At 48.4% G+C, this 27929-nt stretch overlaps 1 protein-coding gene across 8 annotated transcripts in view; it reads right to left on the bottom strand.

Annotated features, from left to right (window-relative positions):
* Positions 1 to 5707: 5707 nt before the first annotated feature.
* DAG1 (dystroglycan 1) overlaps positions 5708 to 27929 on the bottom strand; it is a 70517-nt gene continuing 48295 nt past the window's right edge. For all 8 annotated transcript variants that reach the window (XM_047849597.1, XM_047849598.1, XM_047849593.1 and 5 more), the window contains 2 exons: positions 25938 to 26322; positions 5708 to 10526 (listed from right to left, as the gene is read on the bottom strand). In XM_047849597.1, coding sequence (XP_047705553.1) covers positions 8124 to 10526; positions 25938 to 26213 — 2679 coding nt within the window. In that variant the 5' untranslated portion in view covers positions 26214 to 26322 and the 3' untranslated portion in view covers positions 5708 to 8123. The remainder of the gene's footprint in view (positions 10527 to 25937; positions 26323 to 27929) is intronic.

Genomic DNA, 27929 nt, shown 5'->3' with positions numbered 1-27929 from the left:
CAGCTCCCAAGCAAGCCTCAGGCTGGTATAAAGCTACAAACAAGAGACCTGCTCTTCACCCTGCTCAGCAGCCCACCTAGGCTGGCCTGGACAAACTTGTTTGTATATTAAGGTCTCCAGCTGGCTGTGGTAGAGTAGGAAAAGGGAACAAAGCTGGAAGGTATAGAATTTGCTTGGAGTATTGTCTGCATAATTCCTTTCCTATCGTAATGTGCAAATCTTTATTTGCGTTATGTGCAAAAAGCCAGTAAAAAATCATCAGAAATGTTTACCACCAGCCTAACCCCACCACCCATGCATTGCTCCCAAGAAAGCTAATTAAGCCCCATTGCTATTAGAGTTATGTGCTTCCAAAGGCTTGTTATGACAAGAAAAAATAACGAAGACACAGTTTCTCCAAGTTATAATAAGCGTCCAAGTCAAAACATGCTGCTTTCCTTGCCCCTCGGCACTCCCCCAGACAGGCTTCCAGGCTGGCTTTGCCTATCTCATTAATGCGTGCATGCACTCATCCTTCAGCCAGTGCATAAACAACTCCTTGGTGCCAGGTCCAGAGAAGACTGAGACCTGGCCTCAAGGAAGTCAGTTGATAGGAGAGAGACAGGCACACAAATAATTTCCCATAAAGGATACAAAATGCTGCCTTGATCCCTACTGCAATCCTTCCCACCAGGATCCCAGTTCCCATGTAGTTCTCTTCACCTACCTCTGTTCCGTGGATAGGAGGGTGGGTGCAGGGGTGGGGAACAGGCCCAAGTGGAGAGTCATGCTTATATGTCCTCTCCTAACCAGCTCACATGTCCCCCCACAGGCAACAGAGGTTCAGACTTCACCCCAGACATGACTCAGACAGTGCAGGGGAATGGGCAGCTTGCTCAGCCCCTCCATCAGACTCTGTTCCACATGCCTTCGGGGAAGTCTCTTAGACAGTACCCTACCTCCTGACCCCTGTGTGTCTCTACTATGACAAACCCAAACATATTACTGAGAATCACTCTTTACCACCAGAGACTTCAGTCTTCAGGACCCAGCCACTCTCTCCACTGAGCTTCGTCATTGTCCCGATCAGAGTAGATTGTGATAGGGCTTTTCTGCCCTGTCATCTTTAAGGAGTACCCAGGAAGCTTCCAAGAACCACCAAAAGAGTTCCTGCCTTCCAGGAAAGATGGACAGAATGGGGCGGGGTCTCTGATGGTGAAGAAAAAGCTTGGTGACAAGTTAAAAGATCCATAGTATCTTAGGCCTCTGCTAGAGTGGGTGATTTCAATTCCATTAAGTTTAAATTCCACTTAAACTTGGTACTTTTGAGCCCTAGGACAAGGATGGCATTATTCTAGCTCCAGGATACAGCAGAAAGCAGGAATGTTGAGCCTCCTCTACCCTCACTGAGCTTGCAGTCTCCAAATCTGATCTTTATCTGGCTGCTCCTCAAACCAGGCCCTGAACCTGGAGGTCATCACTGCTGACCCTCAGTTCAGGACCACTGTCCATCCTTATAGCAGTGGGCATGGCCAAAGAACTGTGAGGAGTGAATCACACTCGGGCATCAGGGTTGCCTGAGGAGAGTCCTCCCTGACTCCCCCAGTTTTGGGAAGCAGCAAGTATCAGTTGGGCAACAACATCTGGGTTACCTCTGCTAGTTATGTATTAATAACTCTTCCAGCTGGGAGGCCTGGCATGGCCATTGCTTTCTGTGAAGGTGGTCTTTCTGACAGCTGACAGTGTAGACTGAGGAATTCCTAGCAAGCCTAGACAGAAGACATTGGTGTTTGCCACCAAAAGAGCAGAAAGGTCATGTGTTCAGCTGAGCCTCCCCCACCCTCCCATCTTTGCTTACTCCAACCAAGCCCACCCCTATGACTTGATCTGCTCCAGGGATCTTCTTGGGGCTCACAGGGTGGCTATGCCCCTCTCCTAGGCCTGGCTGGCCCAAGGCTTCACTGAGGAGGCTGGGTGTCCAGAAGTAAGCTGATAGGCTGCCTTGAGCCAGGGCAGGGCTTAAGGGGCACGATGGTTGCTGAGTCAGGTCACAATGGATGCCTCCTCAGCCTCTCATTTGCACACTAATCGCTGTATGGGACACGAGAAGGCAGAGCTGCCCAACTCCTAACCAAACGCTTGTACACCATGTGCTCTTCAAACAAGAGGAGGACTCCATCCCCCTCAGTATCCCCCAAGCCCAGCTCCTTGCCCAACCCAACCAGGCCCATGTTCCCTGAGGGTGAGTTCGTCCAGGACAAAGCTGATCCTCCCCAGGCACATCCAGAGCCAGGCTGCTGCCACCTTCCAACAGGACATCCCCACCCCTGCCTCACTACCCAGGGTCTTTCTTCACCTTTTGCGACAGAAGTGCTGAGCGAAGTAGGCAGTGAAGTGAGAAGTGATCCCTGGAAAAGGGGCTGGCCTGACCTAGCTCCCAGCCATCTCCAAAAGTCCCAAACTTGGGCTCCGCCCTCTACAGACTGAGGTTGTGACACCATGAGGAAAGAAGACTCCAACCCTAGGAACCTTGGCCAGCTGCCAACTGGATGTTCCCAGCTGTCTTAGTGTGTGCCCAGGGCTGTGGAAGCACTTTGCCTAAGGTATTCCCTGGGGCTTCAGGGTGCTCCTACTCCAGGGTCAACCCAGAGAAAGTCAATCATCTCCTGCTCCATCCCTGTCTGCTTCTTATGTCAAGTGGTAAGTGGGGGACCCCCAACCACGCAACTGAAGATGCCCTACTTCCATTCAGGACCCTCTCAGACCCCATAGTACTTTAGGTTATGCGCTCAGTAGCTCTGAGGCTGGAGGAAGGGGTGACTTGGGAAGCATCCATTGAGCGCTGAGTCCTACTGTGTGCAGGCGCCACACACAAAACCTAAGGCAAGGGAGTGCGCAAAAAAAAAAAAGTGTACTTTTTGGTTCCTGTCTACGTACATCTGAATTCAAGGGCCATCCCGAAGCCTGGGCCCCAGATTCGCACCTCCTATTCCCTGCCAGATTCCCTTTCCGAAGGAGAGCGGCACCGGCAAAGGACAGGCTCGGGACCCCGGCTATACTCGTCCCAGTGTCTTCAGGGGCTGTGCAGTGGTGGCTGAGTGAAAAAAGACCGGTTGTACCCCCGGTCCGGCCGCTTCCTTTCTGGCCTGGGCCCTGCCCATAGCCCCGCTCTGCCGTGCCCTCCAGTAGGCTTTAGTCCACTCTGGGGCCGCCTCAGCTCGATTCGAGGCGGGGTTCTGCCGGGTGCCCCCCGGGAGGCCTGAGTCCCTCCTACGGCCGGCCAGGCTTACCCCGGCCTCTGGCGCCACCTGGTGGGAGCCCTTGGGCACCGTCTGCCTCCTGGGCCCAGAGCGACTGGCGACGACTCCTGCGACTCTGGTGAGCTCACGTGAGGGTGAGGGAGCCTGGAAGCCACAACGAAGGTTGAGGGCAGCCCTCATCACGGCCCCGAACCAACCTAGGGGCACCCTAGGGGCATCGTCCTGGTCACACGGAACCTTCCAAACGGACCAACTTCGCTCCATCCCAGCTGAGACTTCAGAGTCATCTTCACCAAAGCTGGGGGCAGTAGAGCTAGTGAAAGCCCCAGTGGCCAAGTCTCATGCTGCCCTCACCCCAGGCTGCTCATAGGCGGGCCCACCGCAATCCCAGCAGATGGGAACCCCGGCTTCAAATGCCTTGCCCTATCTTCTCTGGGTCTTCTATAGGGTTCCCATAAGGGAAATGGTATCCAGCACCTTCCAGTGGGGTGGGAGGGGACTTCAAATAATTATTTGCTGCCCTACAATATTAACAAAATTTTACAATCAGAAAAAAAATTAAGTGTTTGAACCAGTGTTGAACCTGCCTTGCACTAGCCACAGGACCTGGATGCTTGTCCTCTTTGGGCCTTAATCACCTTACCTCATGATGGTGATCAAGAAGGTAAGCAAAGCAGGAAAAGAGTTAAGTCATTAGTCCACTATTATTATTAAGATATAGTGATCTATAGAGAGGCGTGATCCTCACCCTCAAAAGACTGGCACTAGAGGGGGGCCTTCCATGCTTTAGAGGAGCTGGGAAGGGCCTCTCCCAGGAGCTTGTTTAGCTTGGGAACAAGTGGAGGCCAGGCTGGGGGCTGCAATAGGATGAGTCATGTGGAGTCTTCCCACCATACTAATGGGTATTCTGGGCTGCCCAGGAACTCCTAGACATCCCAATATTTCCCGCCAACAGCCTTGGGCCAGGCCTTTACATTGGGAGAGAATGCAGATCTTTCTAGCCTCACTTAGATTCTGTCCCTTCTATAGGCAGACGTGTTTGGAGTGGCTCTTTATCCTAATTCCCAGGTGTCTCAGAACCCTTTGGAGATCAGCGCTGTCCCCCACCTTACAGATAAGGAAGCCAGGCCAGAGGGATCCCAGGAACTTGCCCTTGGTCAGAGGCAGGTGGGAAGGCAGATTCCTGTGGGTCTGTCCCCTCCCCAACTGTGTCCCCTCCTTCCTGCCCCTTTCTTCCACCACCCTCTCTCCAGTTCAGAAGACCTGAGTACAGTCCCACTCCTACCAAGGAGTTAAGAGAGACTTTGCGGGAGTGCTGGGGAACAGGGGTCTTCCAGTCCAAATATCAGATATCCCCAAAGAGGAGGCCAGAGGCCCTTGTGGCTTCTCTTCTTCCTGACCCTGCTGACCTTACCATTCTCTGCTGAAACCAGGGATCCCTTTGGTTGAATTCAGTGAGTCCACTCATAACCCAGTGGCTTCAGGTTAAACATTAAACAGAACTTCCTGAGGCCAAGAGAGCAAGGGCAGGGTTATTTCCTGGGCCCCTGCTGCTAGGACTAGGGGGTGAAGCATGTGTCCCTGAACCAGGGACAGCCTTTTCTTGCACTTACCATTGTGGTATTCCACAAGTAGTTGTTGGAACTCAGCTCCACCTACAGTGAGACTAGTCTCAGCTCCAAGTCTTGAAGATTATGAGCAGAGAAACAGCCTGGGGGCTATAGGTGGAGATAGTGAGGACCCCGGGGTGGGGGGGGGGGACGAGCAAGCCCAGAAGAGGTACCAGCTGTTCTGTGACCAATGGCCCCTGATCCTGCTACTGGACACAGCTGCTATGTCCCCTGCTTCCCACACCCTGGGCAGTGTCCCAGGACAACCCAGCCTTTTCCTGGGCACTGAGTCATGCTAAGCCTACCCAGCTGGTCTGTCCATCCTGGGCAGGACACATAGGGGCAGGCCCCCAGTATCTCTGGGCCCCACCAGGGCATAACAGTGTGGCCAGAAACCATTCTCCCCTTCTTCCCACTAAAAAGCGAAGGCCAAACCTGCCTTGAAACTACCTAGGAGACTGGCCAGCCCCAAGCCCACAAGACAGTTGGGGCAAGAGCTGGGGTGGCATTGCAGGGGGCTTACTCACTCAGGGGCAAACAGCCTATGACAGGCAGGACCTTTTCCACCATCCTGCCAGATGAGGAAACTGAAGCTCTGCTCACTCAGGCATTAGAGGGGCTAAGGAGGGCTCATGTGTTAGCACAGCTCTGGGGCACACTCTCACCCCTCCCAGGGGCACAAAAATGGTAAGGTTATGGAGGCTATCAGGTTAGCTGCTCGAAGACCACCTCCAAGTCCTCTGAATGGGCGTGGATGGGTCCTCTCTTCCCTCTGTCAAATGGACATCAGTCCCACACCCCATTCACATCCTAGAACAATGTAGGGGCCAGGGAAATAGATGCTTGGAGGCAATGGCATTGTAATAAAGACACTGCTTTTATTTAGTTTGATATGTTTCTATACAGAATGCAGAAAACACATCTTAAAATCATATAGAAGGAAATAAAAACATGTCAGTGGTTGGTGAACACTTGAATGCGAGATTGGCTCTCTGTCTCACAGAGTCCAACGGCCGTCGCCAGCCCGGCGCTCAGGGGAGGAGGCTGCCTGCAAGGGCATTGTTGCTGTTGTTATTCTGTTCACTGCCCCATCGCCTCCAGTTGCTATGGCAACAGGCCATTCTGGGCCAGCCACATCTCTGCGTGGCAGTGCCCGATGGTGGGGTTGCTAGGAGCAACGGAGCTGTTTGGAAGGCCTTTCAAAGCCCTCACCTGGAACACTGGGAATTGTTTATTTTTTGACGAGGTCATCAAAAATAATCTCACCAGGTCAGACCCTGCTTGTGTTCCTGACTCTGGGCAGTGGGGAAGAAACTCTGGCTTGGATCAGGGCTCAGAGGCACGAGACCCAGTCACCAGAGGTCCACTGAGCCCTCATCAACAGGCTCCCCCAACTGGGGCACTGCTCACTTGAGTACCCCACCAGGGGCTGAGCAAGGGAGAGAGGCTGGGCCCTGTGGGAAAAGGTGCAAAGGGAATGCCCTTCTGAGAAGGGCAGGCTGGAGACCCCTCCTCTCTGACCAGCCCTCCCCTCCTGAGGCAGCACACACAAATCCTCTGCAAAACTGTCGATATGGCTTAGAAGTGGCTGCTTGGTTTGCAAAGGGAGCCTGGGTCCACCCACCAGCCTTCCATCACGGAAGGGAAACATTATTGCAAAAGGCATTCCTCCCTAAAAGGTACCCAAAATAACCTTTAGACATCAAGAAAAGTCATGCTCAAAATGGTTTCTTCCAAAGGAGGAGAATCAAAGCAGAGTGGGCACCCCTGAGTCATGGGACAGAGATGCAGATGGACGGACGGACGTTCTGCTAAAAAAGGCAAAAGAAGCCCAGTGTAATTCCAGAATTTAAACTGTTATGAAAAGAAGGGGAAAAAAATCAAAATGAGCAAAGCCATCAGTTCCATGGAATCAACACTAAGAGCTTGTACAAACTGCTGTAAGCATCACCGTTTTTAATCTTTTTTTTAATAAAACAATTTGAGGCTGTATAAAAACTTTAGTAAAAAATTAGCTTTGAGAGCCCACAGATTTTTACTATGAACTATTGCTGGCACTCCTCCCCAGCCACCAGACCTCTCCCAGCCCAAGGCCCGGAACTGGAGTGCCAGAGAAGAGGGGTGGGGTGGGACAGGGTGGGGCTGTGGACTGTTGGGACAAAGTGGCCAAGGTCAAGTGAGGAAAGAGCATCACATGACATAAAAATATTGCATCTTCACCAAAATGTCCCCCACTGAGTGTTTCAGAAGCCATGATATTCCTTTTAGGAAGGGGAAAAAAACACACAGAAGAAGGGTAAAAGAAAATAGGTTGATGTGGTCGAGTCCCTCGACCTCCCCAGCCACCCCGCCACGAGCAGCTGGCCCACCCTGGAGCACCTAGGTTGGGGGCCACGGCCACCACTGCCTCTTAGGAGTCCTCTTTCCATGGAAATGAAGACCCCTTGGTGGGGGGCCACCAGCGTGCATGGGGTAGGGGTGTGGATGTCCACGGCCAGGAGGCCCCTCCGGCTTCCAGCCCCTGGCAACAGCGGGAGAGCAAGCCCAGCACCAGGACCCTGGCCCCAGAGCCAGGGCCAGGAGGCCCCCAGTCAGGCTCCGGGGTATCAGAGCAACCAAGTTTACATAGTGTGAAAAAATAGGATTCCTTTGATAAAAAATACTGTCCCTTGGTCTTCTCTAAGTTTGAAACACCCTGGGAGCTTATTTTTAGCAAAGCAATTTCCCATACCCACCCAAAAATTATACATACAAGTTTAGGTAAACAGCAGATTAAATGTAAAAACTTAACCTTAACTTCTGAAAGTCCTTTGAATTTAATCTTTAGCTACTGTTTTCCATGTTACATCCTGCAGCTAGACACACGTGAATAGAAAAAACAGTACAGTTAGTGTTAAAGGCAAAACGCAGAGAGCCGGGAAGCTGCCCGGCACTGCCTGCGAGTTCATTCACGGCTCCGCTCCATCTACCTCTACTCCAAACAGTGCTTTCAGAGCCAGCCATCAAAACCGCAGCGAAGAATTTTCTATGAACAAACAAAAAGCTGTTAGGCAAAAAATAAAAGTAAAAATGTCCCCAAAGCCTCTCCAGCTGCTTTGGGGTTTAGGAGGACCAGAGAGGGCGGGCTTGTCCAGGCCTCGCGTGTGTCAGTGTGTGCTAGGTCAGGTGTCGGCTCCCAGTGGGCGATGGTCTGCAGGCCACCGGTCTCCACAGACAACACCGTGTTGTCTCCAGGGCCCTGCCCTACCCCTGCCTCCACCCAGGCGCTTGTGGGTTAAGGGGGCACGTAGGGAGGGGGCGACCGGTATGGGGTCATGTTCTTGGGACGAGAGCCCTTGCCCTCCATGGGGGCCGTGAAGGGTGGGGGGGGCTGGTAAGGAGGCGCATTGGGATCCTCATCCCGCAGGGGCGTGTACTCTCCCACGGTGTCCTGGTTCAGAGGAGTGGTCTCGGGCACGCTCTGGTTGGGGTACTCAGGAGGGGGGAGAGGGGCTTTCTCCTCCTGCAGGATAAGTGGCATGCTGGAGGAGGGTGGAGGCTTGGAGTCATCCAGCTCGTCCGCAAAGATGATAGGCACCCCCTTCTTGATGAAGGTGGCCTGGTCCTCGAGGGTGAGCTTGCCCTTCCGCTTCTTTCGATAGCAGATCATGGCAATGATGCCGGCAATGAGCAGGATGGCTGCAACCACCACAGCTGGAATGACCGTGTGCAGGTAAACGTCATCCTCACTGCTCTTCTCAGGGTCCCTATCCGGCACGTCTGTGGGCGGTGCCTCTGAGGGCACCCTCTTGGGTGGTGCCACAGGGATAAACTGTAGATGCCGGCAGCTGCCTGAGCCTGTCACAGCAATGCTCGTGGCCTTGAAGTCAGGCTCCAAGGCGTTGGAGAAGGCAGCCCGAGGTTTCCCGTCATCTTCCGCAATCCTCCGGCTCAGCACCATGATCCGCTCCTTGGGGCAGGGCTCCAGGGGCAATGTGTTGTTGGTCCACTCCACCACGATGGAGCCCCGGGTGATATTCTGCAGAGTGATGGTGCTACAGTTGCGGTCCCCAAAAGCAAAGGCTAGCTTCTTCACGAGGGCGATCTTCTTGTGGATGTCATTCACCACTGGTGCTGGGTCACCCATAAACTTGGCCTTGAACCGTGCAGGAGCCCTGTCTCCTTGAGGGCGCTTGTGGACATGGATCTCAAAAGCATCCACAGCTGATAGGCCCCCTTTGTCTGTGGCGTGCATAAAGTATTCGTGCTTGCCCACGTGGCTGCTGTCAGGCAGGCCATACATGAGCTGGCTGTTGCTGTTGAACTGTACCCAAGACTTCTCACCTACCAGCTGCTGCTCCCGAAGCTTCAGAGTCAGTTTCAGCTTATCAGTGGTGGTGTCCTCATTGTCATAGAAGGTGTCTGATGGGATCTTCACCTCAAAGTAGGTGCCAACCCAGGCATCGACCCTGTCGATATGGTTCTTGAGCTCTGGCCGCTGGTTGGGTTCTGCTCCACGGGGAACCCCACTCGTGGTGGTGCGGATGCGAGTAGGCGGGGAGGCGGTTTCCAATCTGGTTATGGGAACTTTGGTGGTGACCCGTGGCACCGGGCGGGGCGTCCGTGGCTTTTTGGTAGGCCTTCGAGTTGTGGTGGTTGAGGAGTCAGTAGAAGGCGTGGCTGGTTTTGGTGTGGATATTCGTGGCTTCTTGGTGGTAGTCGTGGGAGGGGTGGCGACTGCTGTGGGCTCCACATAGCCAGGAATGGTCATCGTTGGGCGGATCTGGCCAGGAACTGTGGTGCCAGCTTCTGACACCCGAGTGGGCTGGATGGGGCCTAAGGTTGGGGTCTGAATAATGGCACCTCGAGTCCGAATGGTGACTGTGGGCTTTCCAGGAACAGGATCTCTGACTGGAGGAGCCATGGTCTCTGTTGGAGGAGCAATGGCTGGAGATGTGGGGGTAGGCACAATCCTGGATGGTGGCTCCTGGATGGCCGTGGTTGGAGGCCCAATGGCAGTGACAGGTGTGGGTGTGGCATGGATCTGCCTCCGGATGCGTTTGGGAAGAGGGGGCTTCTTGTTGGCTATATGCCAACCCACCACAGGGTAGCCAAGCTGGGCGGACATAGTGCCCTCTCTGGCAGGGGCCTCCACACCACGAATATCAGGCACATTGTTCTGGTTCAGGGAGCAGCCCAGCTTCCAAGAGAGGAGGGCCCCATTCTCTACCACCTTTTTCGCATTTCCTGGGCCAGCCATGAAGGCTGACATGTCAAACAGTCTATTATTCACCACTGGTACCAACTTCATGTTGTGAAGCTCCACTTCTGAGAAGCTCTGCATCCTGTGCAGGAGGTCAATCCTTTGCTTTGGGGTCATCTTGGTGAGGTCAGCATCCAGAATGACCGTCAGAACAGTCACAGGCTCATCGGCAGCACAGGCAGATGACACCACCTCAGCAGGGTCTGGTGATGCCGCCCGCACAGACTGCGGCTCACAGTGGTCTTCAGGGTATACCTCAATAGAGAACACGCTGGAGGTCTGGGGAACATGGCTCCCATTGGCCCCCAGCCGTGCAGTGCTCACTGAAATGTAATGCACACCCTTATCGGTGTCAAGAGGGAGGCCCTCCAGGGTGTGGCTCTGTGGGTCCCAGTGCAGCCAGGATGGCAGGGCCTCCTTCCCTGCTGTGGACACCTAAAAGAGATACCAGCATGAGTTAAGTGGTACTGTCAATGAATAACCTGACAATGATCACAACAGTTCATCATGGACCCAGCCTGAATTGTGTGACAGGCTTAAGGTAGAATTGAGAATTTCTGCTGGGGAGGGGGGGAGGGACCAATTCCTCTCCTGGAGCTCTCATTCACCTGTCACGAAAGACTGGGGCTGCCAGATAGGCTAGCTTGGAATGCAAATGATTTGCCCAAGGCCACACTGTGGGGAGACAGCAGTGGTGGCATTCAAAGACGCGTCTCATCCCAGAGAGCAGATGCCATGGAGCTCAAGAAATGTTGCAGGTTTTTACAAAAGTGATATATACCCTGCCACCTACTTACCCACTTGGCTTGCAGAATCAGGTGCAAGTGTCTCATCCCTCAGCACTCCTTTCAACCTCATCTCAGCCTTCTCCCTGCCCTCTACAGACACAATTTTGCTCAAGTCATATGCCCTTCCTGCCCAGGGTGGAAATGCATGTGGGCCTGGGTGCAAGAGACAGCTCAATGTCTCCAGATGCCTCAACTGTACAACCACGTCAGTGGGACGTGCGTTCAAGTAGAGTGGGACGCATTTGGGTAGCAAATACAGTTAGCGGTATCTAATGTTTGGTGTTGTTTTTTTTTTTAATTTTTTTAATGTTTATTTATTTTTGAGACAGAGAGAGACAGAGCATGAATGGGGGAGGGGCACAGAGAGAGGGAGACACAGATCGGAAGCAGGCTCCAGGCTCTGAGCCATCAGCCCAGAGCCCGACGCGGGGCTCGAACTCACAAACCGTGAGATCGTGACCTGAGCTGAAGTCGGATGCTCAACCGACTGAGCCACCCAGGCGCCCCTGGTGTTTTTTTTTTTTAAAGTAGGCTTCACGCCCAGCACAGAGCCCAATGCGGGGCCCAAACTCATGACTCTGAGATCAAGACCTGAGATGAGACCAAGAGTTGGACGCTTAACCAACTGAACCACCCAGGTGCCCCTGTATATACTGCCTTAATTAACCCTGCTTTTTAAAACTCAAGAAAAATTGCAACACCCAGGGTTAGGTACTGGAAACAATTATTCTGGAAGTGTTTATCAAAGATTCCAAGGAGAGTTCTATAGTCAACTTAAGTTTGGGAAATCTACAGAACCCATGTCTGACCTTGGAGAGCCCAGTCACAAAGGCAGGCCTGAGGAGCTCACCCCTTATTCCACCCAACAGCACCTCCCAGGTGCTCCTATTTTAGGGTAGAAGTCCTTTCCTAAAGGGGCATGACTGGTAATAATCAAGGTACGCAAAGGAATGCTGCCAGAGAAATTTCAACCATCAGTTGACAAAGGGAAACAAGACTTGCCTCTTGCCCAGGCCCTATCCACAATTACTCTCACCTTTAGGAAACACCTATTCCTGCCCCCAATGCCAGAAAGGTGGCACCCACTCTCTGATCTAACCAAAGGCACTCTTAGCTCCACTTTACCATTCCACTAAGCTCAGAGACAACACTGGCCAACAGACATGTCTTACTGCTAGCCTTAGCACCAGGAATTGTCCTTCATGGCCATTGCTTGTCAGCAGAGGGATAATAAAATGTTTCTCTTCCCACAGCAGGAAGACCAGAGTCATGCCTGCAGGGCTCCATAGGGGCTCTGGTTCCTCCAGCTTCCTCCCGCCAAGAGTCAGGTACCTGATTGGGAAGGAGACCCAGAGCTCATACCTGATCTTCCCAGCCAGGACCCAGTGTTCAGGCAGCATGTCATTCCACCAATCTTATCAGTGACCAGATACTTACCTCCCTATAAACAGATTTCCTACTTCCAGCAAAAACCCATGAGAAGACATCAGACATTATTAGAAGTTACTATTATTGGGGTTGTCCTTTACTGACTGCTGTCTGAGCCACTGAGATTACTGAGCTTTTTACACCCCCCCCCCATGTTTATTCGTTTTTGAGAGAGAGAAACAGAGTGCGAGTGGAGGAGGGGCATAGAGAGAGAGAGCAGGACACAGAATACAAAGCAGGCTCCAGGCTCTGAGCTGTCAGCACAGAGCCCGACGCAGGGCTTGAATCCAAGAACTGTGAGAACCTGAGCCAAAGTTGGACGCTTAACTGACTGAGCCACCCAGGCGCCCCTGTGAACAGCATTTCTTTTGTGACCACTATCTAATTAATGCACCACTAAGAACCCCCCTTCCTGTCCTTCACCATCCACTGCAAACACAGTGGTAAAATATCTGAAATGGTAAAATATCTGTAAATATGGGTATCTTGAAATCCATGAAAAATGCTAAATATATTTTTCCTTTAAAATCTTTTTTAGCTACAAAAATACTTACTTCAAATGTTTTGCTTAAAAGTCTATGCTTCACTTTTTTTTCAGTTATATTAAATATGAAAACTGTCACATCCATATATAAACATATAAAGCAAAGGCTAAATGTCTCATTTTGCAAAAAACAGGAAGCAAATCTTTAAGGCCTAAATAGAGTAGTCAGGGAACCATGAGATGTTTTACAAAGGTGGGGTATGACTTATGGCCCTGAGAGGCAGACAGTAGGTGAGCCAGAGTATAGCCTGGTTTCTAGCCACTCCATTATGTTTCCTAACCCCATTCCATCCCAATGGCCACCACTGGGATGAGAGCACACCTAGCAGAGGGAGGGCCTAGAAAAGAGCTCAAGGTGAAGTCATCCAAGGAGAAGTCACCTGTAGAGAAGACCAAACAGAGCCAGGAGAGACCAGGATAGGCTCTGGAAGTGGGTACCAACTGGCTGGCCAGGCCCCTGGGACATTCCTGAGTAGCCAGGCATCTGTGCCTGTGCCCAGCCCTATGTATTCCATCAGCACAGATGAGTACATAGCCCAGTGCTTTTCCAAGTCTCTCACTAGAGATACAAGGGCACTTTATAACAGAGAAAACAGAGAAGGGCCCCACCTCCTCAAGCTTCCCAGCCTGGCTCAATTCCTATTCTGCTGACCCCAAGGGCCACAGCTCTGCTGCCAGACATTTCCTAAGGAATAAGCCCCAAGCCACTCTTCGGCCAAGGTTCCCACACAGCCACCGTTGGAATACGTATACTTATTTAAACTATGCCAACTAACATTATCACACGTTAATAACATATAATAGCCTCTCCAACCCACATCCCTGCCTTCCTTTCTGCAGATTCTGGCTCCTCAGGATCCTGGGGTGCTAGCCATGCCCCGGCCACAGGACAGGTGTCCAATGTGGATCTCTAGCCCTAAAGCAGGCAGTCCCCAGGGCCTTAGGTACTCCTCATACAGGAAGGAAAGGTACCAACCTGAATGGTCTAAAATCCATGCATCTCTGAGCATCCTGGTACTGGGAATGTCAGGCCCAGGCAGCACTTTGAGTGGCAATGATTTGCTTTAATAAAGGGCCACATGAAGCAAAACAAATGAACTCCACAAGGAACCTAGCCAAGTCACAGGCAAGCTGGTATCTCTGTATTCTCAAGGCTATTTGGGGAAAGCCTCTGAACTAGGAAGTCTGAACATGCCTCAAGGTCTGGCACTGTCCACAGACCCTGAAGGATTCCACTAACAGCCCCTTGCTCCTGAGGGCACCCAGTTCAGGGAATGCTCTGTAATGCAGCACCTGCTCTACGCTGACAAAGCAGGAGGCCTTCAGCCCATGGGAATTCCACACATCCTTCCAAGCTTTCAAAACTTCCAGGCTCTACACACTTTTTCTCTTAAGGCCTAAGGGCGAAGCAGGTTATAAAAGTTACTCCTGAGAGATGCTGCCCCTATGACAAGCCAGGACTCTTCCTATAACAGCAGATGATCTGACAAGAAGCTCCATCTCCAGGAGTCCTTGGCTGAACTCCAGCTCCAGCTAGGCTGAGGCTTGACCCAACCTCAGCCTCAGTTTTCTCATCTGCAAAAAGAAGAAAATGATGCCATCATTTGCCACAATCACAGGGCCAGGCACACATTGGATTCTCTGTGGGTGCTGGTTCCCCGCACACTCCTGGGCCGAGAGAGGACCCAGTATGTATTGTGAGGCATCTGCACTGACAGGTCCAGGGTCCACTCCCAGTCTTCCTTCTGGCCTTGGACCCAGCATACACTGTGGCCACTTCTCCCTGTTCATCCCAGAGCAGAAGCTCAAAGCATCAAAGGGAAGTGGGGAGGCTACAGGAAGGGGAAGCCAGGATCCTTCCTACAGGGGAACAAAGCCCACGGACCCTCAGGGACTTGCTTGCCTCTTAAGACCTATCTATCAGGAGTGGATGAAAACCCTGAGGGGTGTGGGGTAGAGGAGAACTTGCTGCAGGGACAACCCAAAGACCAGCATCCAGCTCCTCAGTCTCAAACAGGGGTGCTCCATCCTGATATATTTGCACATGAGATTCTCACTAACCTTAGAGATACTCATAGGAAGATTTCTGCCCTAGCTGTCTCCCATCCAAGTACTAACCAGGCCCGACCTGCATAGCTTCTGAGATCAGACGAGATTGGGCACGTTCAGGATGGTATGGCCATAGACTCTGCCCTAGCCGTACCACCTACAACTAACCCTTAATGGCTGCCATACTAGGAATGGCAGACAAGAGGCAGGAATCAGAGCTCTTGTGAGCTGCTCATCAGTGCCAGCACATGTGTTTGGGTGACAGGCTGGTCCAGGCCATGGAACTCCCCCAGGGTTTCAGGTCACTCAGCCAAAATACCAACACTGTCTTTGAGTTGGGGGAGGCAAGGCCTGCTGGCCTTATGAAGCAGCCACCTTGGAAAGAAGTCTTCAGGCTGTTAGTGGGAACACCCATAGGAGGCAGAAACTGCAGGAGGAAGGCTGAAGATCACAGGCTCTAGCTTACAGGCTCACATAGAAATAGCCAGAAATCTTTCAGCAACCCTCAGAAAGGACACGCTTCTGAGATGGAAAGCAAGCCCACCAGTGAGGAAAACAAGATCTCCAATAGCCATACACGGAGTTTTAGAACTCTTGATCCAGGGGCGCTTAGGTGGCTCACTCAAACATCTGACTTCAGCTCACGTCATGATCTCACAATTCGTGAGTTCGAACCTGACATCATTGTTCCGCACTGGTAGCGTGGAGCCTGCTTGAGATTCTCACTCTCCCCTCTCTCTCTGCTCTTCCCCTGCTTGCACTTTCTCTTAAATAAATAAACTTAAAAAATAATAATAAAAAAAAGAAGTATTGATCCATAAAGTGCATCCAAAAACATTAAGAATCAAAACCACAAAACTTGGGCAGACCCATATGGAGTTCCAAAGGTTACCCAGCAATGCCCACAATGAACCACCACAACTAATGACTGGGGAACTGACAAACATGAAGGTTCTGGCCACTCTTTAGTCTACACTAATAGATGACTAGTAACTGACTCCCTGTTCAGCTCTGGGACACTGTCTCCAACTGTTTCGCTGGTGCCCTCTCTCACACAGAACATCAAACATCAAGTTTGATAAAGATACAGCACCTGTTCTAAACACCATGCAACACAAGTAACATCTCTCACCCCAAATTAGTATCCTTCTAAACCTGGAGAGAGAGCAAAGGGCAGAGGAACTTCCAGTACTTAATCCCTCACTCAAAAAGTAAGTTTCTAATACCAAAACCAGATAAAGCCACCACACAAAAAAAGAGAACTATATAGGCTAATATCTCTGATAAACATAGATGCAAAAATCCCCAAGAAAATACTAGCAAACTGAATCCAACAATACATTAAAAAAATTCACCACAATCACCCAGGATGCAAAGGTGGTTCAATATTCTCAAATTAATCAATGTGATATGTCACATCAATAAAAGAAAAGATAAAAACCACATGATCATTTCAACATGAAGAAAAAGCATGTGCCATAACACAACATCCATTCATGATAAAAACCCTCAACATTCTATTTTTTTAATATGAAATTTACTGCCAAATTGCTTTCCATACAACACCCCAAAAACCCTCAACATTCTTGACAGAAACCCTCAACAAAGTAGGTCTAAATGGAACATAACCTCAGCATAATACAGGTCTTAATACGAAAAACCCACAGCAAACATCATATTCAATGGAGAAAAACTGAGAGCTTTTCTCCTAAAGTCAGGAACAAGACAAGGATGCCTACTCTCACAATTTTTATTCAACATTGTACTGGAAGTCCTACCCACAGCAATCAGACAACAAAAAGAGGGGGCATCTGGGTGGCTCAGTCGGTTAAGCATCTGACTTGGGTGCCGGTCATGATCTCACAGTCTGTGGGTTTGAGCCCCACACTGAGCTCTGTGCTGATAGCTCAGAGCCTGGAGCCTACTTTGGATTCTGTCTGTCTGTCTCTCTCTCTCTCTGCCCCTCCCCCACTCACACTCTGTCTCTCTCAAAAATAAACATTAAAAAATATGTTTTTTAATTTTTTTTTTAACGTTTATTTATTTTTGAGATAGAGAGAGACAGAGCATGAACGGGGGAGGGTCAGAGAGAGGGAGACACAGAATCTGAAACAGACTCCAGGCTCTGAGCTGTCAGCACAGAGCCCAACGCAGGGCTCGAACTCACGGACCACGAGATCATGACCTGAGCTGAAGTCGGCTGCTTAACTGACTGAGCCACCCAGGCGCCCCTAAAAAATATTTTTTTTAAAAGACAACAAAAAGAAAAAAAATTTTTCACTATTTGCAGATAACACGATAACTACAGAAAACCCTGAAGACTCCACCAAAAACTACTAGAACTGATAAATGAATTCAGTAAAGTCACAGGATACAAAATCAGTGTAGAGAAATCTGTTGCATTCCTTCCTGTACACTAATAATGAAGCAGAATGAAGAGAAATTAAGAAAACACAATCCCGTTTGGGCACCTGGGCACTTCAGTCGTTTGAGTGTCTGTCTTCAGCTCAGGTCACGATCTCATGGTTTGTGAGTTCAAGTCCCATATCGGGCTGGCTGCTGTCAGTGCAGAGCCCGCTTTGGATCTTCTGTCCCCCTTTTTATCTGCCCCTCCCCCACTTGTGCTCTCTCAAAAATAAGTAAAAAAATGTTAGTTAAAAAAAAAAAATCCTATTTACAATTGTACCCAAAATAATAAAATATCTAGGAATAAACTTAACCAGAGATCAAAGACCTGTACTCTGAAAATTTTAAAACATTGATGACAGAAACTGCGGACAACACAAAGAAATGGAAAGACATTCCATGCTCACAGATTAGAAGGACAAACATCATTAAAATGTCTGTACAACCCAAAGCAATCTACTGATTTAATGCAATTCCTTTCAAAAGACCAACAGCATTTTTCATGGAACTAGAACAAACAATCCTAAAATCTGTATGGAACCACATAAGACCCTGAACACCAAAGCAACCTTGAAAAAGAAAAGCAAAGTGGAGGCATCACAATTCCTGAGTTACATTACAAAGCTGTAGTAATCAAACAGTGTAGTACTGGCATAAAGACAGACACATAGATCAATGGAACAGAACAGAAAACCCAGAAATAAACCCAAATTATATGGTCAATTAATCTTCGACAAGAAGAAAGAATATCCAATGGGAAAAAGACAGTCTCTTCAACAAATGGTATTAGGAAAACTGGTCATCTACATACAAAAAAATGAAACTAGACCACCTTCTTATACCACACACAAAAATAAACTCAAAATGGATTAAAGACCTAAATGTGAGACCTGAAACCATAAAAATCCTAGAAGTGAGCCCAGGTAGTAATTTATGACATTAGCTGTAGCAATATTTTTCTAGATATGTCTCCTGAGGCAAAGGAAACAAAGCAAAAATAAACTATTGGAACTACATCAAAATAAAAAGCTTCTACACAGTGAAGGAAATAATAAAACTAAAAGGCAACCTACTGAATGGGAGAAGATATACACAAATGACATATCTGATAACTACACAGTGAAGGAAATAATAAAACTAAAAGGCAACCTACTGAATGGGAGAAGATATACACAAATGACATATCTGATAAACGGTTAGCATCTAAAATGTAAAAAGAAACTTATACAACTCAACACCCAAAAAACAAATAATCTAATTTAAAAAAGGGCAGAAGAGATGAACACACATTTCTTCAAAGAAGACATCCAGATGGCCATCAGACAAATGCTCAACATCACTCATCATCAGGGAAATACAAATCAAAACTAAATTGAGGTATCGCCTCATACCTGTTAGAATGGCTAAAATCAAAAACACAAAAAACAAGTATTGGTGAGGATGTGGAGAAAAAGGAAATCTCGTGCACTGTTGGTGGAAATGCAAACTGGTGCAGCCACTCTGAAAAACAGTATGGAGGTTCCTCAAAAAGTTAAAAATAGGGGCACCCGGGTGGCATAGTCAGTTAAGCATCCAACTCTTAACTTCGGCTCAGGTCATGATCTCACGGTTTGTGAGTTTGAGCCCCAAACTGGGCTCTGTGCTGATGGTGCAGAGCCTGCTTGGGATTCTGTCTCTCCTTCTCTCTGCCCCTCCCCTGCTTGTGCGCTTCCCACACCCCCTGCCTCACCTCAAAATAAATAAATAAACATTAAAAAAAAATTTTTTTTTTAAGTTAAAAATAAAACTACTCTACAATCCAGTAATCGCACTACTTGGTATTTACCCAAAAAAATACAAAAACACTAATTCAAAGGGATATATGCACTCCTAGGTTTATTGCAGCATTATTTACAATAGCCAAATTATGGAAGCAGCCCAAGTGTCCATCAATAGAAGAACAGATAAAGAAGAAGTGGTGTATCTATACAATGGACCATCTTGGCATTTGCAACGACATGGAGGGAGCTAACGAATATAATGCTAAGTGAAATAAGTCAGTCAGAGAAAGACAAAGACCATATGAAATCACATATGTGGCATTTAACCAACAAAACAAAGGAAAAAAGAGAGAGGCAAACCAAGACACAAACTCTTCACTGTGGAGAACTGATGGTTACCAGAGGGGAGGTGGGTGGGGGGGTGGGTAAAACCAGTGATAGGGATTAAAGAGTAACACTTTATGATGAGCTCTGAGTAATGTATAGAAGTGTTGAATCACTATATCATACACCTGAAACTAATATAACACTGTATGATAACTATACTGGAAGAAAATTAAAAACTTAAACAAACAAACAAGCAAGTTTCCACCCACAGTATGTGCCAGCCAGTTAGGCATAGTTGAAAGGCAAAACTAAAGAACTAGACTCTCACTAGAGCCTAATTAATTATGACCACTCGCTTCTGGAACCAAGAAAACCTAAGCTTTATCATTCAGAACCCACAAGGTGTTACGTTACCTATGTAGAAGTTGTAGGACTTACATGCAAAGATTTCAGAAAGATGGGTAAGCACTGTTACCCCAGGGTGAGGTGATTCTGGCCAGCCAAGAGGGATCTAGGGAATTATGATTGAGAAACCTGCATCTGGAAAAAATTCCCTCACATTACAAACTTTTAGGAGGGTACTTTGGGCCCTAAGTGGTGGCACCTTCCAACCAACACTTCTAGACAGGACAGCCCCAGGAGTTCAAGCTGGGACCTTCCCTGCATCCCCCACAGATGCCAGAGGGTCTTCTCAGTGGTCCATTTCAAAGTGGTACAGACTGCTGCCCTGGGACACCCCACTCCTTAGGCCTCTAGCAGCCTTTCCTGGCAAAGTCCCTGCTTCCCTCAGACCTGGTCACTGGCTCTTGACGTTTCAACTCCCCATTCCTCAGGCTAGTTGCAAGGCTGGGCCAACCCAGAGCCATCTGTGGCTGGGTACCGTATGCAATACCTTGGAGGCACGTGCACATAAGGTGGTCATGGCATCTTTTGGGCAGGCCTACAGTGTGGGCTCCTCTGCTTAGGGAGATAGGAAATGGTCCCTCTGATGGAGTCTGAGCCTCCAGTCAAGTTTCAGAGGCCCCCATGGTGCTGATTCACATCAGAGTGATCCTGTGTCTAGGCCATGAACTGTAACAAATCTACTCTGTGGCCAAGTTCAGCCACAGTCACATGTGGACAGTCACATGGATGGGCTGCAGGGAGATGGCACAGGTCAACAGGAAGAGCCTCTGGCTTGAGGTCAAAGAGCCAAAACTTTGTCCCCACATAAGGTGAGCAACCATAGTGGAAGTGGGTGCGAGGGGCCTTTGCTTTGCTGAGTAAAGCAGAGCCATACCCATGAAAGACAATCATTGATCCTGCTGCTAGACATGCAAGCCTCAAACCAACACATGGCTCTTGCCACAAAGGCCACAGGATCACATTCTGAACACAACCTGTTCAGCTCAGCCAGTGCCCTTCAGGTCTGAATTATGAAGCATTTTATTTGATGTTAACTGTTCCCATCTAGAAACAAAAATTAATCTCTTTTCCCCAAAAGTAAGGAAGAGCTTAGCATAGTTACAGCCATTAATAAAATGCTCAGAATCAGTTCCTCAATCCCAAAGTTATCTATTTTTACTTTTGTTATCTATTTTTACTTTGTCATGTTCTTTCAGCCCTTGTCAGTAAATTTTTTTTTTAAACATAGAAGTCTACATTTCAGTAAGTATTTGAGTTGATGCATCTGGGCAAATGTCATTCTTCAACCCACCCCCAAAGATGCCTTCCCTCGCCAACCCGCATTTCCCGGTGTGCTGTGTTCACAAGAGGTCCATTCAGAGCCAGGGAACACCCACTCCAGGCAGGAAGAAACTGCAGTTCATCTCATGCAGGCGGGGTTGCCACAAAGCTCTCAAGCATCCAAAGAAACGGTCCTTTCATGAGTTCCCCTTCCTGGCCAAAAAAGAGTACCCATTGTTCTCAGGGGAACAATTGGGAGCCCATGCCAGCAGCTGAGAGCACAGTCCCAGGAAGGGCTGCTCCCAGTCTGCAGACATCTTGGGCTGAGGGAAAGTCCACATTGTCTCCAGGCAAGGAGGATAAGGGGAAGCAGGAATGAAAAGCCAACCTTGCAGGCTCTACCAAAATGAGACATCTGAGGGGGCTCTGAAGGGGCAGCCAATCATTCTGAGACACAAAAGATGTCTCTCCTGACCACCCCAGAAAGGAGTGTTAAGAGCATCTCTCGGCACATCATCAGCTTTCTCAGCCTGTCCCTCGCTCACTCAAGTCAGAGGAGAGGTACCTGCAGGGAGCTGGCACCAATCCTGAGGGAGGCAAGAGTCGAGACGGGTAACTTACACTGTGGCCAGCTCGGGACAGCCAATGATCTATCCAACAAAGGCCAAGCTGGCTTCTGTGGGACCCATTCCCACAAACCCTGATGAAGAGGGAGGGTGCTCTAGGGTTCACAGGCAGCTGTGAGAGCAAAGGACAGTCAACCTGGGGTGAGCTTTGCATACAGGTATCCAGAGTGGTCCAAGAGAGCACATGCATAGACCACCTGCTTTAGAGTGTCCTAAGCCCACAGGAGAGAAGAGAGCTCCAAGGCACAAGTCTCTCCAGAAGGTCATGCTGGCCACTGGGCCTGGAGGCAGCTCAGAGCCCCTTCTTGCATCATCAGGTCAATGGAATCGATCTGGGAATTAAGTTGAGGTCAATAGCAGCAAATCAATTCTTGAGGCAGAGCTACAGAACAGCAGAAGAAGCAATGGGTGCAGGCCAAGCTGAAACCGGACAAGGGCTGTCTGGACATTAAAAAGTATCAGATGTGGGGCAAAGCAGAGAGTCTAGGACCTCAAGGCTACCTCCTCCAGACAGGTGGGTCCCCTCTTCTTTTACCTTTCTGCCTGGTGTGTAAAGTACAGGGAAGCCCTTGCTTTGGGAAGCTGATGTCACCTGATTAGCACGCTTGGCTAATGTGAAGCAGTACAAACCTCTGCTGTGACTCCTAGAGTTGCCACAAACTTCTGAAATAGTCAGCATACCCACACAGGTTTGACACACACAGGTCAAACAAGACTTGGGCAGGCGGCCAGGGCAGCTCACTTAGAATGTGACGGACTTTTCTATCCCTTCAATAGCTATTGCTTAATCTACTTCGAACACTGAATTAGTCTACCACCAATCCCCATGCATATCCCCTGACTAGTCACAGCAAATATGACAACCACACTATCAAATCTCATCAGATTGCAGGACAGGCCCCTATTCTGCCTTTGAGTTCTCATTAGGCAATTTGACCACATCCAAAATGGCTGGAAGACCAACCCTCACCTGAGAACCCCACATGAGGCTTGGACAAGCTTAGTCTCATAGGCTTTGACAATCCAAAGGAGATTTACAGTCACTGAAGGGAAAGGAGAAGAGAGAAAGGAGACCAGAGGCTGGATCATGTGGGGCTTGATCCTAAGTACAGCTCAGTAATGGTTGGGGGAAGGGGAGGTGTTTGCAGATTCAAGCTTTACAAAGATAAGGACATCTCTCTTGCCTCAGTGTGGAAAACAGACGAAAGGGTCAAGATCAGAGGGAGACAGCCTGGGAAGAAATAAGTGGTAGCTTGGATGATGGTAATAGTGATGGATATAATTTGGAGGTCACCCCAAGAACACTCCTTGGGACCAAGATCTGAAATATTCCTCACATACATAAGAATACTGGGCAAGTCATGGTGCCTGGGTGACTCGGTCGGTTGAGCATCCAACTTTGGCTCAGGTCATGATCTCATGGTTCGTAAGTTCAAGCTCCAAAGCCATTCCAATTCAAATCCTCTGTCCCCCTCTCTGTCTCTATCTCAAAGATAAATAAACATAAAAAAAAAAAAAATTAAAGGGGTGCCTGGGTGGCTCAGTCGGTGAAGCATCCGACTTCAACTCAGGTCATGATCTCACAGTTTGTGAGTTTGAGCCCCACATCAGGCTCTGTACTGACAGCTCAGAGCCTGAAGCCTGTTTTGGATTCTGTGTCTCCCTCTGTCTCTGCCCCTCCCCCGCTCATTTTCTCTCTCTCCCTCTCTCTCAAAAATGAATAAACATTAAACATTTTTTAATTAAAAATAAATAAAAGCCACTTCCCAAAGAATACATTTTTTTAAATCGCTTGTTTTTGTTTTGATTTTAGAGACAGAGTACAAGCGCGGGGGGTGGGAGGGAGGTGGGGAGAGAAAGACAGAGAGAACTTAAGCAGGATTCACGCTGAGCGCAGAGCCCAACATGGGCTGGATTCCACCATCCTGGGATCATGACCTTAGCAGAAATCAAGCAATGGATGCTCAACTGAGCCCCCCCCCCCCCCGCAGGTGCCCCTACAACACACATTTATAGATCATTGTTATAATAAGAAAAAAAACCTCAACTTTTTTTTTTTCAATGTTTATTTATTTTTGGGAGACAGAGAGAGTGTGTGAGCAGGGAAGGGGCAGAGAGAGAGGGAGACACAGAATTCAAAGCAGGCTCCAGGCTCTAAGCTGTCAGCACAGAGCCTGATGCGGGGCTCAAACCCATGAACCGTGAGATCATGACCTCGGCCAAAGTCGGACGCCCAAACGACTGAGCCACCCAGGCGTCCCTCAACTCTTTTTATATAAAGATTTATCAATCTTGTTTTACATACAGAGAAATGGAAGCTCCAGAGATGAAGTCAGGCTTTCTGATCTGATTTCCCACCCCACACAGCTCTGATGGTAGAAGAATCACACATTTTCATCTGTTCTTCCACAGGCTAATCAGCTACTAAATGGTCTGCTTTCTACAAATAAATGTGCTCAGATAAAATCCTGTTTTCCCAGTAAAATCTCTTTACTCCCCTGATGAATAAGCCTGTTAAATGTCTCTGCCAGATACAGCAAATACCCAGCTCACTATATTGATTCAAGGCACCTCTCGTCAAAACTAATGCATGTCAAACATTCTAATGGCCACTGAACAAGGGCAACCACTGCAGGGTTTGGATATTCAAAAGCTCAAACTTGAAGTTGGGCAAGGACTGTACTTCCAAAACTGCCACTCTTCTTTTTCTAATGGTCAAACTAGCTTGTGGCTTCCAGAGGCATTACAAAGATTACATGGAAATCTTCTGCAAACTAGAAAGAGCTCTGTGCAAGTAAGCCAGGATCTTCAGAAATATGACCACCTTTGAGATCACAAGGCCCACCCTGGGAACAAGCCATGAACTAAAGAGAAGGGGGCCAACAGGGAAAAGGAAAGGAGCACAAAGAAGGTACAGGTAAGGAGTGAGTCTGCCCAGATTCAAGGGAAAGGGGCACAGACTCACCTCTCAATGGAAAGAGTGGCCATAGCATTTGTGACCATTTCTAATCTAGATGCCTGGGGCTTATGGGTCAGAGAGGGGAAAGAGGATAAGGACCCACCGAAGGCTGTGTGTGCTTTGACCAATGAGTACAATGGAAGTGTTGCTATGCAAGTTACCAAGCCAGGCCTTAAAAGACTGGCAGCTTCCACTTCCTGTTTCTTGGAATACCCAATCTTGGAACCCAGTTATTGTGCTGTAAGGAAATCCAAGCAGCTCATGAAAAGGTCTACATGGAGAGGAACCTAGGACCCTAACCAACAGCCCCAGCTAAGCTCCCTGTCAACAGGCAGCACCAACTTGCCAGCCATTAATAAACCATCTTAGGAGGCACTGGGTGGCTCAGTCAGTTAAGCGACTTCGGCTCAGGTCATGATCTCATGGTTTGTGAGTTTGAGCCCTGTATCGGGCTCTCTTGCTGTCAACACACAGCCCTCTTTGGATCCTCTGTCTCCCTCTCTCTGCCCCTCCCCAGCTCTTGCAAACACACTCTCTCTCAAAAATAAGTAAGCATTAAAAAAAAAAAAACAAAAAAAACCACACAACATCTTGGAAATGGATCCTCCAGCCCCAGATGAGCCATTCTAGCTAGTGCCATGTGAAGCAGAAATGAGGTTCCCAGATGAGTTCTGAATCCCGGAATTCCTGGCCACAAAATTGTGAGCAAAACAGACTGGTTGAGCATCCAACTCTTGCTTTCGGCTCAGGTCATGATCCCAGGGTCATGGGATCGAGTCCCACACCGGGCTCCTGACTGAACATGGAGCCTGCTTAAGATTCTCTCTCTTCTTCTCCCTCTGCCCCTCCCCAGCACATGTGCTTGCTCTCTCTCAAATAAAAATAAAAACTTTAAAAAGAAAATAGGTTCAAATCATTTAACAGTTCTTATTTCTTGGGTTTAATCCCATGGTTAAAGACAGGAGACCTCTGCCTACACACAAAGCTCTTCCATCAAATCCTAACCTGATGACCAAGAATCTTCCAAACCACAGATGTAAAGGCTTTTTAATGGTAACACCTTCAAAATGAGGGCAAGAATAAAAGTTTAGGATGCTATTCTAGGATATCTGGGAACCCTCTTATAAACATCAGTGGTTGTCCCTCTCTTAAGGTAACCGCACAGGTCCTAGAAGAACTGAGCTCAGAGTTGCTGGAGCTTAGAATGGAAAACTAAAACTAAAAAAAACAAAAAACAACTAAAATGCAGATGAGAATTCTCCCTCATTTACGTAAGTTTTATATCCAATCTCACCTTGATGAGTTCTCCATTGGAAGCAATTAAATCCATTGGAATGGTCACTCGAAATGAGCGCCCAACGACAGCCGTGCCATCAGGAATGCCCACCACTGTGGGAACAGCCTCGTGAAGGTCTGAAAGCACTGAGTGCATGGACGCCTCAAGCTGGTTCTCCCAGTCCCTGCTGGCCTCCGAAGGCCAATGGGACTGAGCCACGGCCACAGTGAGCAGAAGAAGAAAGGTCCTCCCCCAGAGGGGGAGCAGCAGCGAGAGGCCCGAAGACATCCTCATCCGAGCCTGAGACTACTCAAGCCGACAGTTTCACTAAGAAAGGAGGCAAGTGATGTGGTCCCAGAGCTGGGTCCTCACCGCCCTCTGCACACCGGCTCCATCCCAGGGCCTGAAAGAGAAGAAGAGTAGACTCAGATTTTAGCAAACCCCATGGTTTCAAAGTTGTACACAGGCAGTTACTACCCTTTAAGTGTTCTTGCCAAAAATATCTACCCTGACTTGGATCAAGTCTCACCCTGTGCTGTCCAGTTCAAAGGCATCAGCAACATGTGGCCACTGAGCACTAGAAATGTGGCTGGCCCAGTAAAATACATACTGGGTTTTTAAAAGTTAGCACAGCAGCACCTGGGTGGCTCAATTGGTTGAGCGTCTCTCGATTTCGGCTCAGGTAATAATCTCCCAGTTTTGTGAGTTCGAGCCCCATGTCGTGATAGCACAGAGCCTGCTTGGGATTCTCTCTCTCCCTCTCTGCCCCTCCCCCGATGTGTGTGTGCTTGCTCTCTCAAAATAGTAAACTTTAAAAAATAAAGAAAATAATGAATATTAATAAATGATAAATAATAAAGAAATGTGGGAAATGAAACACATTACTGAAATAAATCCCATCTCCTTTTATTTGAGAGAGACAGGGAGTGTGCACATGCACATGTGCGAGCAGGGAAGGGGAGAGAGAAAATGGAGAGAGAGAATCCCAAGTGGGCTCCATGCTGTCAGTGCAAAGCCCCACGCGGGGCTCGATCTCACAAACCATGAGATTAAGACCTGAGTCGGGAAAAAAAAAAAAAAAAAAAAAAGACCTGAATTGATACCCAGAGTGGGACGCTTAACAAACTGAGCCATCCAGGCATCCCCCAATTGCATCTTCTTATTTAAACATATTTTTTTCAGGGCACCTGGGTGGCTCAGTCGGTTAAGTGTCCAACTTCGGCTCAGGTCATGATCTCGCGGTTCATGAGTTCAAGTTCCACAATGGGCTCTGTGCTGACAGCTCAGAGCCTGGAGCCTGCTTCAAATTCTGTGTCTCCCTCTCTCTCTGACCCTCCCCCCCGTTCATGCTCTGTCTCTCTCTGTCTCAAAAATAAACATTAAAAAAATTTTTTTTAATAAATAAATAAATAAACATTTTTTTCATGTGGCTACCAGAACATATTAAATCACGTGTGTGGTTCACATCGTGTATACTGCTGTTGGGCAATGCTGCTCTAGACCTAACTCTCTGTTTACAGCAAACACAGGAGTCATAAAGACACAATCAGACAAGTCTAGAATGTGGACCTTCTACAAGATAACTGGCCTGGTCTGTCCAAATGCTGACACCCCTAAACACAAGGGGGCTGTTCTAGATTTAGGAACAGAAACCAGATGTAGAGTGTGTATCTTGACTGGATCTGAATTTACTTAAAACAAAAAAAATTTTTTTAACCCCAAAAAACAGAAAACACATAAGCCCAGCTTCAAAAGGAGTAATTGGGAATTGCGTCGCTGGGCTGGAGACTGGATTTATTGTTAATGTTCTTAGGTGAGACAATGGTGGGGTGGTTCTATAAGAGACTGTCCTCAATTTTGAAGGATTTACAGCTGAAGTATCAAAAATCTCTGCAATTTACTTTGAAATGTTTCAAGGGGAAAAAAATGTTGTGTGTGTATGTGGAGATACAATGTGGCAAATGTAACAATTATTACGTCTTAAAACAATGCTTTTGAAGAGACTAAAAA

This window comes from Prionailurus viverrinus, chromosome A2, assembly GCF_022837055.1.
Source record: "Prionailurus viverrinus isolate Anna chromosome A2, UM_Priviv_1.0, whole genome shotgun sequence".
Taxonomy (NCBI): Eukaryota; Metazoa; Chordata; class Mammalia; order Carnivora; family Felidae; genus Prionailurus; species Prionailurus viverrinus.
Note: the sequence above shows the minus strand (reverse complement) of the source record. Positions and strands in the feature narration are given on the sequence as shown.